Consider the following 14,090-nt stretch of genomic DNA (forward strand, 5'->3'; position numbering starts at 1 on the left):
TCTCTCTACCCGTCTCTGTCTCTCTGTCTCTCTCTCTCTCCCCGTCTCTCTTTCATGTTCAAAATTCTTCTTCAGGCCAGCAACAAGGACTTCTTCCAGTAGAGAGAGAGAGAGAGAGAGAGAGAGAGAGAGAGAGAGAGAGAGAGAGAGAGAGAGAGAGAGAGAGAGAGAGAGAGAGAGAGAGAGAGAGGTCAGACTGAAGCTGTTTATGAAGCAGTAGAGGTTAAAGTTGTGTCACAGAGTATTTGACTCAGCTGAGGTCTCATGCTGCTTCAGTGCTCCACAGACTTCACTCAGTCATCTGTCCACATTTACACAACATGAGCCCCGAACCTTGGATTTCCATACAATATATACTATTCAATGTGTGTGTGTGTTCTTGGTTGGTGTTGGTTTGTGATTGGTGCACAGGCGAGTCCACGCCTCTCGCCACACGATTCCTCTTCTCACATCCTGTGCATTGCAGATAGTATAGAAGTGGTGCATCTTCCCGTATGTGTGGATGGTTTGCCAGCGGTGGTCTTCTTCCTCTCTTGCTGGCGATGTTACCTTTATCACTTATACATTTCCTTCATTGGAGTTTGTTATTGAGCTTCCTGTTGAACATACGTGTGCTTTCCAGAATCTCTTCTCTGTGAGGCTCTTATGTTGGAGGCCCACTTGAGGCCTTTACACTCACACAGTACTTTTCCACGAGGTCACAGCCGCCTAGTTACTGTGAGATCCTCTTTACCAACCACACTTTAGATTGATTAAATGTAGAAGAGTAAGTAAGTATTAAGCTAAGTGTGTTTCTGTCTGCTATGCCACTGATACACAATGATATGAGACTTTGAAGACCCATGTTTTGACTTTCTTAGTATCATAGTTTACACATAGAGACAATTCTTAATGAGCAAGCACAGATATGGAATGAATACAAATAAAACACTCTTCAACAGATAGCAAGATGCAGAACTGAGCCGTGTTCAAACAAACGCCAAAAACAAACTTATTAGCATTCAGAGTCCTCTGTCTCTGTGCACTGTTACAGTCATGGCATGGGTGGTGTGTGTGTGTGTGTGATGTACATTCACAGGTCCACTCCCTGTTACTGACACAGATGAGATGCTCACATATGTTCAACCAAAAGCAGAAGTAACAGTTGAAAGCTGCAGCCGCGCAGACAGAGAAGCCTCCACTCTTCCTCACTCAGACACACACTCACACTCTGCAGCCATGCAAGAGGGCCACGTCACCTGCGCCTCAGTTCAGTTCAAGAACTCCCTGAAGCCCCCCGCAGCATCAGCATCAGCATCAGCATCAGCAGGTGGGTGATCCTCTCAGAGGTTTAGGTTTGTTCAGATCAATGAATATGAAGGAAAATGTGTCAAACATGGCAGCAAGAAAACTCTTTTACCTGTTTTACTTTTGGACATAAATTGATTTGCTGTAAACAAAATAAAACAAAAACAAGAATAGAAAGAAAATCCCCGGAAACATTTTGCTGTCATGTGATGTTCTAAGGTAAAGGCTTGTAGTCAGTTTGAAGAAGAAGAAGAAGAAGAAGAAGAAGAAGAAGAAGAAGAAGAAGATTGATTTTTAAATTTACATTTATTTACAGGTGTTTATAAACCTTACATTTAAACTAAATTATGCGAGTTCTAGGACTCCATCACATGCTTAAACCAAAAAACAGGGGAAAAAAACAAGAAAAACAAACTCAGATATCCTCATCATTTTCATCAACGCTTGTGTCACTGTTTGCATCACTTTCCTGATACAGTTCCTTCCCCAATTTAGTGATGTACTTCTTCACCCTGTAGTATTCCGGCCGAGTGAAGCCTCCTCTCACAACATCGTCGTCATCCAGAAACATTTGAAGAGCATATAGAAAATCTTCTTTGTCAGAGAAGAAGCCTTCCACTTTTACATTCCTCATACCTTTAGTTACGTCCAAAAACAACTTCACATTAGCCAAACTATATTCATTTTCGTCATATGACGACGGACTTCTTGTCTTCACTTCCTCCTCTGGCCCTGCGCTGTCTTCCCTCTGTACCTTAGCCTCTTTGACTCTCTTGGCACTTATTTTCTTGCCCTTGGAACCTTCAGGAGAGACGGTGGGTTTTCTTTTCAGAGGAGTACTGGGGGGGGCCTGGTCCTCCTCCATCTCCTCTGCTCCATCTGCTGCCTGCTGCCCAGCGCCCTCGATCTCCACATGTCCACTTGATGGACCCTCATCTCCGGTGCTCTGTCTGTCATCTCCGACGTTCTGTCTAGTTGCCTCTTTAGCAGCTCCGGTGCTCTGTCCGTCCGTGTGTGCATCGGTCTGGGGCGGCGTTGATGCTGTCGGTTCAGCCGGGGGGGTCGATGGTTCGGCGGCCAGCGCCTCGACCGGGGCTTCCGCTCCGGCGGCCAGCGCCTCGACCGGGGCTTCCGCTCCGGCGGTGGCCGGAGCCTCTGCTCCGCCAGCGGCCGGCGCTTCCGCTCCGGCGGTGACCGGAGCCTCAGCCTGCCGGCCCTCCCCCGCTCTCCCCGGGCACGATCGCGCCTGGTGCCCCTCTCTCCCACACCCGAAACACTTCATGCCGTCAGTCGTTACATGAACAGTGTACAAAAAGTTTTCAATTTTAAACCTGAACACCAGGTTGAGCTCCTCTCGGTTGTCATTCAAAGTCATAAACACTTGTCTCCTAAATGACACAACGTGCCTCAACAAGGGGGACCTGCAGCCGAGGGGGATCATTCTAACGGGGGAGTGGAGCTGGCCGTGTCGGCTTAGCTCCTTCTCCAGAGCCTCGTTGCTCAGGAACGGGGGGACGTTAGAAACTACCACTCTTTAAGCGGGGTTAGCTAGAGCCAGGACGGGAGTGAAGACTCCATGAATCTCCACCCCGTGCCCCACCACCTGGTCCACCTTCTCCACGCTCTCTAAGAAGATCACCACCGCGTTATTCATGCGTGAGGCGGACTTCACGCTGTCGTAACCCACCAGTGCCCCCACCGCTAAACTACAGTCCTCCACCGTGCAACCAACAACCGGACACAGCTTGACGCCATGCCGGCGTGTCAGCTTGTCAAACACCGCAGTCATGCTAGCTAGCCCCGCTTGCTAGCAGACGCAAAACACAAAGCCCCAAACCACCAACAGACTAAAGTGAGACAAAGAAGAAACACACGGAGAACAAAACAACATTAACATACAGAAAGACAGGTATAGGACAACTTTTTCACGCTCTTTCTTCCACTCAGCTCTTCCACTCACTCACTCACTCCTCTCAGAAGAAGAAGAATCCAGTCCACTGGCTCATCAAAGTGCTGTGGTTCCAGTGAGGTGATGCAGAACAGAGATGGATTCATTCTGTTCAGAAAAACAGAAGAGACGTTTCTGCTGCTTCCCTTTTTTAGTAACACAAACGTTGTTCTCATCCTCCATGTTCCCATGGTGACGAGTGTGAAGTTCAGAGAAGAACACAGGAAGGGTCACATCCTGGTAACTATTGGGTGTATCTGAGATGTATGTAACTTGTTTATTGCATCTCTTTTCATTTTGGGCTTGAGTTCTCTGTTCCTTAGGACTCAGGAACTAGTCCTCTGTGTTCCCATTGGACTTGTTTTCTAGTCCTTTTGTCCTATTATGCAGGCATCAGCCATCACCAAGTGAGCGCAGGATTACTGCATTCATGAACTGTTCAGAGTTTAGACAGCAGTAGATTAGCAGATTAACCACTGGATCCTCTTTCTTCTTCTTCTTCTTCTTCTTCTTCTTCTTTTCTCAGCCAAAATGACAGAGGAAGCTGTGTATGATGACGTGAAAGACAACAAGGCTGAAACGGGCGGTAATCTGGACCCTAATCAACACGCATCACATGGAGCGCTCTATGCAAATGCAGAACAAACCACAACTGCAGACGTGTCAGACATTTCATCTCATACTAGGTTTGTTTGTGCAACAGAGGGAAAAGCAGCCGGACAAAGCCGTTGTTACCAAATCCTGGCCTGGTGTGCAGGGAGTCTTTGTGTCCTGCTGCTGCTGGCCGTCATCAGGCTGGTGGGCCACAGTAAGTTCACACACACACAAACACACACACACACACACACACACACACACACACACACACACACACACACACACACACACACACACACAGTAATCCATGCTTGCACGCCGCCTCATCACTGCTGCTTTAAGGGGAAGAGTATCATGAAGCTGAACTCAAGCTGTGTGTTCACTGGGTCAGAAGCTGCAGCTGCCAGATCCAGTTTGTTTGTAGAAAGAACAGAGAGAGTTTGTGAGGTCAAACTAACCTGCAGCAGAAGAGGCAGGAGCAGCTTCTGACCAGGTCAAACACACTGAGAGGGTTTCCACCATCACTGTGTCCTAAAGGAGCTCCTGTTGGTTTCACAGTGATGACTCTTCATGGTGACACAAACGTTCAAAGTGACCTGACAGAGTTGAGAAACAACCAAACTGCTCTCATGAGGCTCAATCAGAACCTGACAGGAAGCATCAACAACCTGAACTCAGCCAATGAGAACTTGACAAATCAAATGGACAGTTTGAGGAGCGATGGCTTGAATCACAAAGTCCAGATTGATGATCTGTTTGCAGATAACCAGATGCTGAAGGCAACCAACATCAACTTCACCAAGCAAATAGAGAAGCTTCAGGAGGAGAAGAGGGAGCTGACCTTCACTGTGGCTCAGGAGACCATTGATGACTACTGCCCCAAAACTAATAGAGGTAAAGTTAGACACATGAATGATACTAACATCACAAACAATGATGTCATCTTCTTTATTGATTGTTCTTCATTGTCTTCTTTAGGGAGACAGTGTGTAGTTTGTCCAGACGGATGGCTTCATAACAACAAAAGCTGCTATAGAGTTATAGACGCATTGGATAGAAGCTGGGAAGAAGGTAGACAGGACTGCAGAAGGAAGAATTCAGACCTGGCTGTTATAGAAAGTGCAGCTGAACTGGTAAGAACACCATTTAAAAACCTAAAGATCTTTAGTGGCTGAGCTCTTCTTCATGTGGAAACACATTTACAGCCAATGGGAGGTTTCATAGAAAAGCATCAAACCTGAGAGACAAAGCCTAAATATGAAGATATATGTTCAGTCTATCTGTAAGAAAAGACTCTGTCATGACTCATAACTCATAACTCTGTCATCCTCAGGCTTACATGGTCAGCACATTCAGGTGGTTTTCACCCAGTGTAACCAGAGGCTCATGGATCGGTCTGGAGGTCTCTGATGGAAGCTGGAAGTGGGTTGATGGAACTCCAGTGGATGCAAGGTAAGAAACATTCCTGAACACCATCAATCATCAAACCTGTCAGTCACCATCTCACCATCAGCTCCTTCCTGTTCCTCTCTCAGCTGGTTGAAGCTTCCTCCTCCTGTCCACGCTCACTGTGGATACTTTTACTTACAGTCACCATCCATCACCACAGGAAGTTGTGACAGAAAGCAGCGATGGATCTGTGAAAAGAAATCTTTTTAGTCTCAAAACGCTTCGGCCATTAACTGTGTGTGTGTGTGTGTGTGTGTGTGTGTGTGTGTGTGTGTGTACATGTGAGTGTGTGTACTTGTGTGTATGCGTTTGTGTGCATGTGTGTGTGCGTGTTTGTGTTTTTGTGCATGTGTATGTGTGCATGTGTGTGTGCATGTGTGTGTGTTTGTGCCTGCGCGTGTGAGTGTGCATGTGTGTATGTTTGTGTGTGTGTGTGTGTATGTGTGTGTGTGTGTATGTGTGTGTGTGTATGTGCTTTTGTGTGTGTGTGTGTGTGTGTGCGTGTTTGTGCGTGTGTGTGTGCATGTATTTGTTTGCAAATGACATAATGTGTGACTCCAATCAAGATGAATTCATCATCATCATCATCTTGTTTGTTTGGTGATGTGCTCTTTCAATTGTAGCATCTTAATACACTCATATTTTTACACAGACCGACACTGACGTTATGAGCAGGAAACCACCCCTACACACTCACACGCACACGCACACAGACGCACACACATCCAGTAGGCCCACACTGTATCTACTGACACTTTCTCCACTGATTCTTAATTAGTTCATTTTTCTTTATTTTAGCTTTTTACCACTTCTCCCTTCAGCTTTGTCATCAAACTTTTGCTTTTGTGTATGTTTGCTATGTGTGTGTATTGGTGTGAGGGAGCCATGCATCTGTACTTAATACTAACAAAATCTCCCTTACCTGGATTTGACTCGTTTCCAGAACTTTATGCTCGCTGATAAAATGTAAATCTTAGTCCCACACAATAAAATACTGTGCAAGTATGAAAGTGGAAGAAATTTAAGATACTTTATTAATCGTCATTTTGCATGCAATTCACAGCAAATCGCATGCAATTGAAATTTATCTTGCACCCCCTCATATCACAGACACACAAACACATGCATCACAGAGGGGGTGCAGGGCAGCCATTATACAGTGCCCGTGGAGCAGTGTTAGGGGTCAGTATCAGTTTGTGGTTATTATATAAAACATGCATGTGTTTATGATTACAATGTTGTGTTACCTTTGTAAATAACAATAAATAATCCTGCACACATCGTTCTTGTCTTTCATCCATCTGGTGTTTGGTCACAACAACGCAAAACACACCAGACACTGCAGCTGTTTATTGAGTTTAGTTTGAGTGTGTGTCTGTCTCTCTCTGTCTCTGTCCCCGTCTCTCTGTCTCTCTCTTTCTCTCTCTCTCTCTCTCTCTCTCTCCCGGCTCTCTCCCCGTCTCTGTCTCTCTGTCTCTGTCTCCCCTCTCCGTCTCTGTCTCCCCTTTTCTGTCTCTCTCTCTCTCTCTCCCTGTCTCTGTCTCTCTGTCTCTCTCTCTCTACCCGTCTCTCTCTCCCTGTCTCTCTGTCATGTTCAAAATTCTTCTTCAGGCCAGCAACAAGGACTTCTTCCAGTAGAGAGAGAGAGAGAGAGAGAGAGAGAGAGAGAGAGAGAGAGAGAGAGAGAGAGAGAGAGAGAGAGAGAGAGAGAGAGAGAGAGAGAGAGAGAGGTCAGACTGAAGCTGTTTATGAAGCAGTAGAGGTTAAAGTTGTGTCACAGAGTATTTGACTCAGCTGAGGTCTCATGCTGCTTCAGTGCTCCACAGACTTCACTCAGTCATCTGTCCACATTTACACAACATGAGCCCCGAACCTTGGATTTCCATACAATATATACTATTCAATGTGTGTGTGTGTTCTTGGTTGGTGTTGGTTTGTGATTGGTGCACAGGCGAGTCCACGCCTCTCGCCACACGATTCCTCTTCTCACATCCTGTGCATTGCAGATAGTATAGAAGTGGTGCATCTTCCCGTATGTGTGGATGGTTTGCCAGCGGTGGTCTTCTTCCTCTCTTGCTGGCGATGTAACCTTTATCACTTATACATTTCCTTCATTGGAGTTTGTTATTGAGCTTCCTGTTGAACATACGTGTGCTTTCCAGAATCTCTTCTCTGTGAGGCTCTTATGTTGGAGGCCCACTTGAGGCCTTTACACTCACACAGTACTTTTCCACGAGGTCACAGCCGCCTAGTTACTGTGAGATCCTCTTTACCAACCACACTTTAGATTGATTAAATGTAGAAGAGTAAGTAAGTATTAAGCTAAGTGTGTTTCTGTCTGCTATGCCACTGATACACAATGATATGAGACTTTGAAGACCCATGTTTTGACTTTCTTAGTATCATAGTTTACACATAGAGACAATTCTCAATGAGCAAGCACAGATATGGAATGAATACAAATAAAACACTCTTCAACAGATAGCAAGATGCAGAACTGAGCCGTGTTCAAACAAACGCCCGAAACAAACTTATTAGCATTCAGAGTCCTCTGTCTCTGTGCACTGTTACGGTCATGGCATGGGTGGTGTGTGTGTGTGTGTGTGTGTGTGTGTGTGATGTACATTCACAAGTCCACTCCCTTTTAGTGACACAGATGAGATGATCACATATGTTCAACCAAAAGCAGAAGTACCAGTTGAAAGCTGCAGCCGCGCAGACAGAGAAGCCTCCACTCTTCCTCACTCAGACACACACTCACACTCTGCAGCCATGCAAGAGGGCAACGTCACCTACGCCTTGGTTCAGTTCAAGAAATTCCTGAAGCCCCCCGCAGCATCAGCATCAGCATCAGCATCAGCAGGTGGGTGATCCTCTCAGAGGTTTAGGCTGTGTAACTTTTGGACCTAAATTGCTTTGCTGTGAAAAAACAAAAAAAGACAGAAAATCACCATCAGAAACATTTTGCTGTCATGTGATGTTCTAATGTAAAGGCCTATAGAGTCAGTTTGAAGAAGAAGGAGAAGAAGAAGAAGAAGAGGAAGAATCCAGTCCACTGGTACATTAAAGTGAGGTGATGCAGAACAGAGATGTATTTGTTCAGAACAACAAAAGAAGAGACGTTTCCGCTGCTTCCCTTTTTTAGAAACACAAACGTTGTCCTCATCCTCCATGTTCCCATGGTGACGAGTGTGAAGTTCAGAGAACAACACAGGAAGGGTCATGTTGTTATGTTATCTGTGAATGAATGAACTTTGCATAGAACCAACAACAAACTGTTCTCTGTTCCTGAAGTCCTATCATCTAGACCAGCCGTTCTCAAACTGTGGTACGTGTACCACCAGCGGTACGCGGGCTCACTGTAGTGGTACGGTGCGGAGGAATCAAATATCTATAAAAAATATCTGAACCATGAGATAATTGAAATGCGACTTAAAATAGGTTTAGCCTTTCATAAATGTTTGCACACGGCACACTACTAACCTTACTGATAGTAGCGCTGCGTGCAGAGGTGAAGTAAAAGGAGGAGGATGTTTCAAGCATCCTGGACGACTGTGAGCTGAGTGCTAATGTTAACACAGCGCTTTCGAAATTTCCGCTGCGGTGGAACGCAGCAGTTTTGGGGGGGGGGGGGGTTTCGACAATTGCGATCTGCCGGTCTGTCTTGCGGACTAATTAAGGGAAGTTGGATAATTTCCCACGGCACACCTGACGATCTCTCGCGGCACACCGGTTGAAGAACACTGGGTTAAAGCACTTCGTAGCACTTCGTATCGTGCCAGCCTCAAAGCCGGTAAGCTGCACACAATTGGTGAACTAATGACACATTGTCACGGAGAGTACGAGCCGTGGCAGATGACGTTAGGAAGACACTGATTGAACGCATTAAAAATAGTTGCTATTATTCCATCGAACTGGACGAGACTACTGATGATGCAGGTTTGGCCAATTGACTTGTTTCTGTCAGATATGAACAGGGGGACTTCCTGTTCTGTCAGGCCTATAAGAGTTATAAATGCTGTGTCTTTGAAGTACAGTTGTTTGTGTTTTTGACTGAAATGCAGTTGTTATTAATGTTCTCACATGCTGTGTGCGTGTGTGTGTGTGTGTGTGTGTGTGTGTGTGTGTGTGTGTGTGTGTGTGTTTGTGTGTGTGTGTTCATATGAGAGAGTTCTAGTACCAATTTGTACAATGTGTCTGTGACTGACAAAGGTCAAAGTAGATACTATTCTTATGAGAAATTAATTTGCTTCCTGTGTGTATTTTACATAGCAGCTGAATAGGGTCGGCCTACGCTACTGTATTTTAACATGGGCCATAGTGGAGGTACTTGGAGAGCCAAGAATGTTCTGAGGTGATACCTGATGTAAAAAGTTTGAGAACCACCAGTCTAGAGAAAGTGATGACATCGTGTCTGAATTATTCATCGTCATGGTATCGGGGCCTTGAATGTCCGCACATATTTAATGAAAAAAACAATACCAAAGGAAACGGTTCATCCTCAGGGATCATGATCGCCCAGCAGATTTCATAATAATCTGGATCCCTAGGGTCCCTCAGTCTGCATGACACACTCAGACTCAGCCTGTATGCAGGTATGCAGGCATCAGCCATCACCAAGTGAGAGCAGGATTACTGCATTCATGAACTGTTCAGTGTTTAAACAGCAGTAGATTAGCAGATTAACCACTGGGTCTTCTCTCTTTCTTCTTCTTCTTCTTTTCTCAGCCAAAAAGCAGGAGGAAACGGTGTATGATGAAGTGAAAGTGCAACGACCAACCACAAGCAACAAGACTGACACAGGTGGTAATCTGGACCATAATCGACACACATCACATGGAGCGCTCTATGCAAATGCAGCACAAACCACAACTGCAGACGTGTCAGACATTTCATCTCATACTAGGTTTGTTTGTGCAACAGAGGGAAAAGCAGCCGGACAAAGCCGTTGTTACCAAATCCTGGCCTGGTGTGCAGGGAGTCTTTGTGTCCTGCTGCTGCTGGCCGTCATCGTGCTGGTGGTGCACAGTAAGTTCACACACACACACACACACACACACACACACACACACACACACAAACACTCAGTAATCCATGCGTGCACGCCGCCTCATCACTGCTGCTTTAAGAGGAAGAGTATCATGAGCTGAACTCAAGCTGTGTGTTCACTGGGTCAGAGGCTGCAGCTGCCAGATCCAGTTTGTTTGTAGAAAGAACAGAGAGAGTTTGTGAGGTCAAACTAACCTGCAGCAGAAGAGGCAGGAGCAGCTTCTGACCAGGTCAAACACACTGAGAGGGTTTCCACCATCACTGTGTTCTCAAGGAGCTCCTGTTGGTTTCACAGTGATGACTCTTCATGGTGACACAAACGTTCAAAGTGACCTGACAGAGTTGAGAAACAACCAAACTGCTCTCATGAGGCTCAATCAGAACCTGACAGGAAGCATCAACAACCTGAACTCAGCCAATGAGAACTTAACAAATCAAATGGACAGTTTGAGGAGCGATGGCTTGAATCAGAAAGTCCAGATTGACGATCTGACTCGAGGCTATGCTGTCTTGGAGAAGAAGAACAACGATCTGTCTGCAGATATCCAGATGCTGAAGGCAACCAACAGCGACTTCACCAAGCAAATAGAGAAGCTTCAGGAAGAGAAGAGGGAGCTGACCTTCACTGTGGCTCAGGAGACCATTGATGACTACTGCCCCAAAACTAATAGAGGTAAAGTTAGACACATGAATGATACTAACATCACAAACAATGATGTCATCTTCTTTATTGATTGTTCTTCATTGTCTTCTTTAGTGAGACAGTGTGTAGTTTGTCCAGACGGTTGGCTTCATAACAGCAAAAGCTGCTATGGAGTTATAGACGCATTTGATAGAAGCTGGGAAGAAGCTCGACAGGACTGCAGAAGGAAGAATTCAGACCTGGCTGTTATAGAAAGTGCAGCTGAACTGGTAAGAACACCATTTAAAAACCTAAAGATCTTTAGTGGCTGAGCTCTAATGTGTGTTTGGCTCTTCTTCATGTGGAAACACATTTACAGCCAATGGGAGGTTTCATAGAAAAGCATCAAACCTGAGAGACAAAGCCTAAATATGAAGATATATGTTCAGTCTATCTGTAAGAAAAGACTCTGTCATGACTCATAACTCATAACTCTGTCATCCTCAGGCTTACATGGTCAGGAGTTTCAGGTGGTTTGGTCCCAGTGTAACCAGAGGCTCATGGATCGGTCTGGAGGTCTCTGATGGAAGCTGGAAGTGGGTTGATGGAACTCCAGTGGATGCAAGGTAAGAAACATTCCTGAACACCATCAATCATCAAACCTGTCAGTCACCATCTCACCATCAGCTCCTTCCTGTTCCTCTCTCAGCTGGTTGAAGCTTCCTCCTCCTGTCCACGCTCACTGTGGATACTTTTACTTACAGTCACCATCCATCACCACAGGAAGTTGTGACAGAAAGCAGCGATGGATCTGTGAAAAGAAATCTTTTTAGTCTCAAAACGCTTCGGCCACAACTGGGAGAGTCTGCAGGGATCATTGATTACATGTGAGGAGACATCAGCTGACTCATATCAAAGCAGGGTCTCAGTACTTCAGACTGTGTGTGTGTGTGTGTGTGTGTGTGTGTGTGTGTGTGTGTGTGTGTGCGTGTGTGTGTGTGTGTGTGTGTGTGTGTGTGTGTGTGTGCGTGTGTGCGCGTGTGAGTGTGTGTGTGTGTGTGAGCGTGTGCTCATGCGTGCACGTGTGAGCATGTGCGCATGTGTGTGTGAGCGTGTGGGTGTGTGAGTGTGTGAGTGTGCGTGCGTTCTTGTGCGTGTGAGTGTTTGCGCAGGTGTGCGCGTGCGTGTGGGTGTGTGTGAGTTGTGTTTGAGTGCATGTATGTGAGCGTGTGTGTGTGTGTGTGCGTGAGTGTGTGCGTGCATGTTTGTTTGTGTGTGTATGTATGTATGTATGTATGTATGTGTGTGTTTGTGTGTGTGTGCGTGTGTGTGCATGTGTGTGCATGTGTAAATGTGTGTGTGTGTGTGTGTGTGCGTGCATGTGTGCGTGCATGTTTGTGTGTGTATGTATGTATGTATGTATGTGTGTATGTATGTGTGTGTTTGTGTGTGTCTGCGTGTGTGTGCATGTGTGTGCATGTGTGTGTGTGTGCATGTGTGTGTGTGTGTGTTTGTATGTGTGTGTGCATGTGCCTGTGTGCATGTGTGTGTGTGCAAATGACATAATGTGTGACTTCAATCAAGATGAATCCATCTTCATCATCATCATCATCTTCCTCTCATAAGTCACTTTGGATCAAAGCCTCTGTAAATGATGTCATGTAAATGTAAACTTTGTCTATTTCCTGTATCATTCTATTGTCACAACAGTTTATACGACCAAATGTTATTGTAAGAAATCCGTGGCACAAACTCCTGTCAGAGTTTCACCGTTGTAGCTCCTTGGCCAGCAGGGGGTGCTGAAGGTCGCCTTCACATGAACTACAGCTCAAAGCCCTGTTCTTGCTTCTGATTGGTCCAGGGGAAAATCTATATGTAATGGTTTAATACAGGTCAGTATCAGTTTGTGGTTATTATATAAAACATGCATGTGTTTATGATTACAATGTTGTGTTACCTTTGTAAATAACAATAAATAATCCTGCACACATCGTTCTTGTCTTTCATCCATCTGGTGTTTGGTCACAACAACGCAAAACACACCTTTCATGTGAAACCCAAGTTATGGAGCACAAACAACTTTACTTAGATCCCTTTAGTTTGAGTGTAGACGAGTGTTTTTGCTTCATGTTTGGACTCTGTCAGGGAGTAGGTTCACATTACAGAGCTGTTTACATCCTCACATGACCCAACATGGGTGAGGCAGTGGCTCAGTGGGTAGTGCTTCCGGTTCCCGCTTGGGAACCAGAGGGTCGCCGGTTCGAGCCCCTGCCGAGGTGCCCCTGAGCAAGGCACCGAACCCTCAATTGCTCCCCCCTCTGCGAAGGGTGGTAATGTAATGTAAGTCGCTTTGGATAAAAGCGTCTGCCAAATGATCGTGATGTAATGTAATGTAACATCCTCACACGACCCAACATCCTCACAAGCCTGTTTAACACTGACAGCCTGAGTGGACTCACTACATAGCTCTTCATCTGTTTGTTATGGGTCTAAAATAGAGAAAGAGTCAAACTGCATTCTTTTGTTCTTTGTTGTTGAAGATACTTTATTAATCGTCATTTAAGAGTCATTCAGAGCATCTGAAGACAAAACAATGAGCATGCAGTTATAAAACAAAACTAGGTTGATCTCCTAGATTTATTACTGTGGGTTCCTGAAATTAAGATACATCGTGTGTGATGCTGACTGTCAGAATAACTTGTTTAAACTATGTTTACGTTTGAACTTCGTGCATTGTTATGTTTGTTTGGTGATGTGCTCTTTCAATTGTAGCATCTTAATACACTCATATTTTTACACAAACCGACACTGACGTTATGAACAGGAAACCACCCCTACACACTCACACGCACACGCACACAGACGCACACACATCCAGTAGGCCCACACTGTATCTACTGACACTTTCTCCACTGATTCTTAATTAGTTCATTTTTCTTTATTTTAGCTTTTTACCACTTCTCCCTTCAGCTTTGTCATCAAACTTTTGCTTTTGTGTATGTTTGCTATGTGTGTGTATTGGTGTGAGGGAGCCATGCATCTGTACTTAATACTAACAAAATCTCCCTTACCTGGATTTGACTCGTTTCCAGAACTTTATGCTCGCTGATAAAATGTAAATCTTAGTCCCACACAATT

At 45.2% G+C, this 14,090-nt stretch overlaps 2 protein-coding genes across 5 annotated transcripts; both read left to right on the plus strand.

Annotated features, from left to right (window-relative positions):
- Nucleotides 1–559: 559 nt before the first annotated feature.
- Nucleotides 560–5,599, plus strand: LOC142988969 (uncharacterized). The gene is made up of 6 exons (XM_076138301.1): nucleotides 560–1,309; nucleotides 3,762–4,043; nucleotides 4,595–4,726; nucleotides 4,811–4,965; nucleotides 5,166–5,284; nucleotides 5,368–5,599. Exons 1-6 carry the CDS (start codon nucleotides 1,108–1,110, stop codon nucleotides 5,489–5,491), a joined length of 1,014 nt encoding a protein of 337 aa, XP_075994416.1. The 5' UTR covers nucleotides 560–1,107; the 3' UTR covers nucleotides 5,492–5,599.
- A 2,165-nt stretch (nucleotides 5,600–7,764) lies between these two features.
- LOC142988966 (uncharacterized) lies at nucleotides 7,765–12,936 on the plus strand. 4 transcript variants are annotated; one of them, XM_076138291.1, is made up of 7 exons: nucleotides 7,765–8,144; nucleotides 10,010–10,087; nucleotides 10,205–10,309; nucleotides 10,605–11,003; nucleotides 11,088–11,242; nucleotides 11,460–11,578; nucleotides 11,717–12,936. In XM_076138291.1, exons 1-7 carry the CDS (start codon nucleotides 7,943–7,945, stop codon nucleotides 11,841–11,843), a joined length of 1,185 nt encoding a protein of 394 aa, XP_075994406.1. In that variant the 5' UTR covers nucleotides 7,765–7,942; the 3' UTR covers nucleotides 11,844–12,936. The 4 variants fall into 4 exon arrangements, with proteins under 4 accessions (XP_075994406.1, XP_075994408.1, XP_075994409.1 ...); XM_076138293.1 differs by having other exon boundaries at nucleotides 10,626–11,003; XM_076138294.1 differs by having other exon boundaries at nucleotides 10,010–10,084; nucleotides 10,626–11,003.
- Nucleotides 12,937–14,090: the final 1,154 nt, after the last annotated feature.

Source organism: Genypterus blacodes, unplaced genomic scaffold, assembly GCF_046128005.1.
Source record: "Genypterus blacodes isolate CSIRO-AG114 ecotype Tasmania unplaced genomic scaffold, CSIRO-AGI_Gbla_v1 ptg000358l_1, whole genome shotgun sequence".
Lineage (NCBI taxonomy): Eukaryota > Metazoa > Chordata > Actinopteri > Ophidiiformes > Ophidiidae > Genypterus > Genypterus blacodes.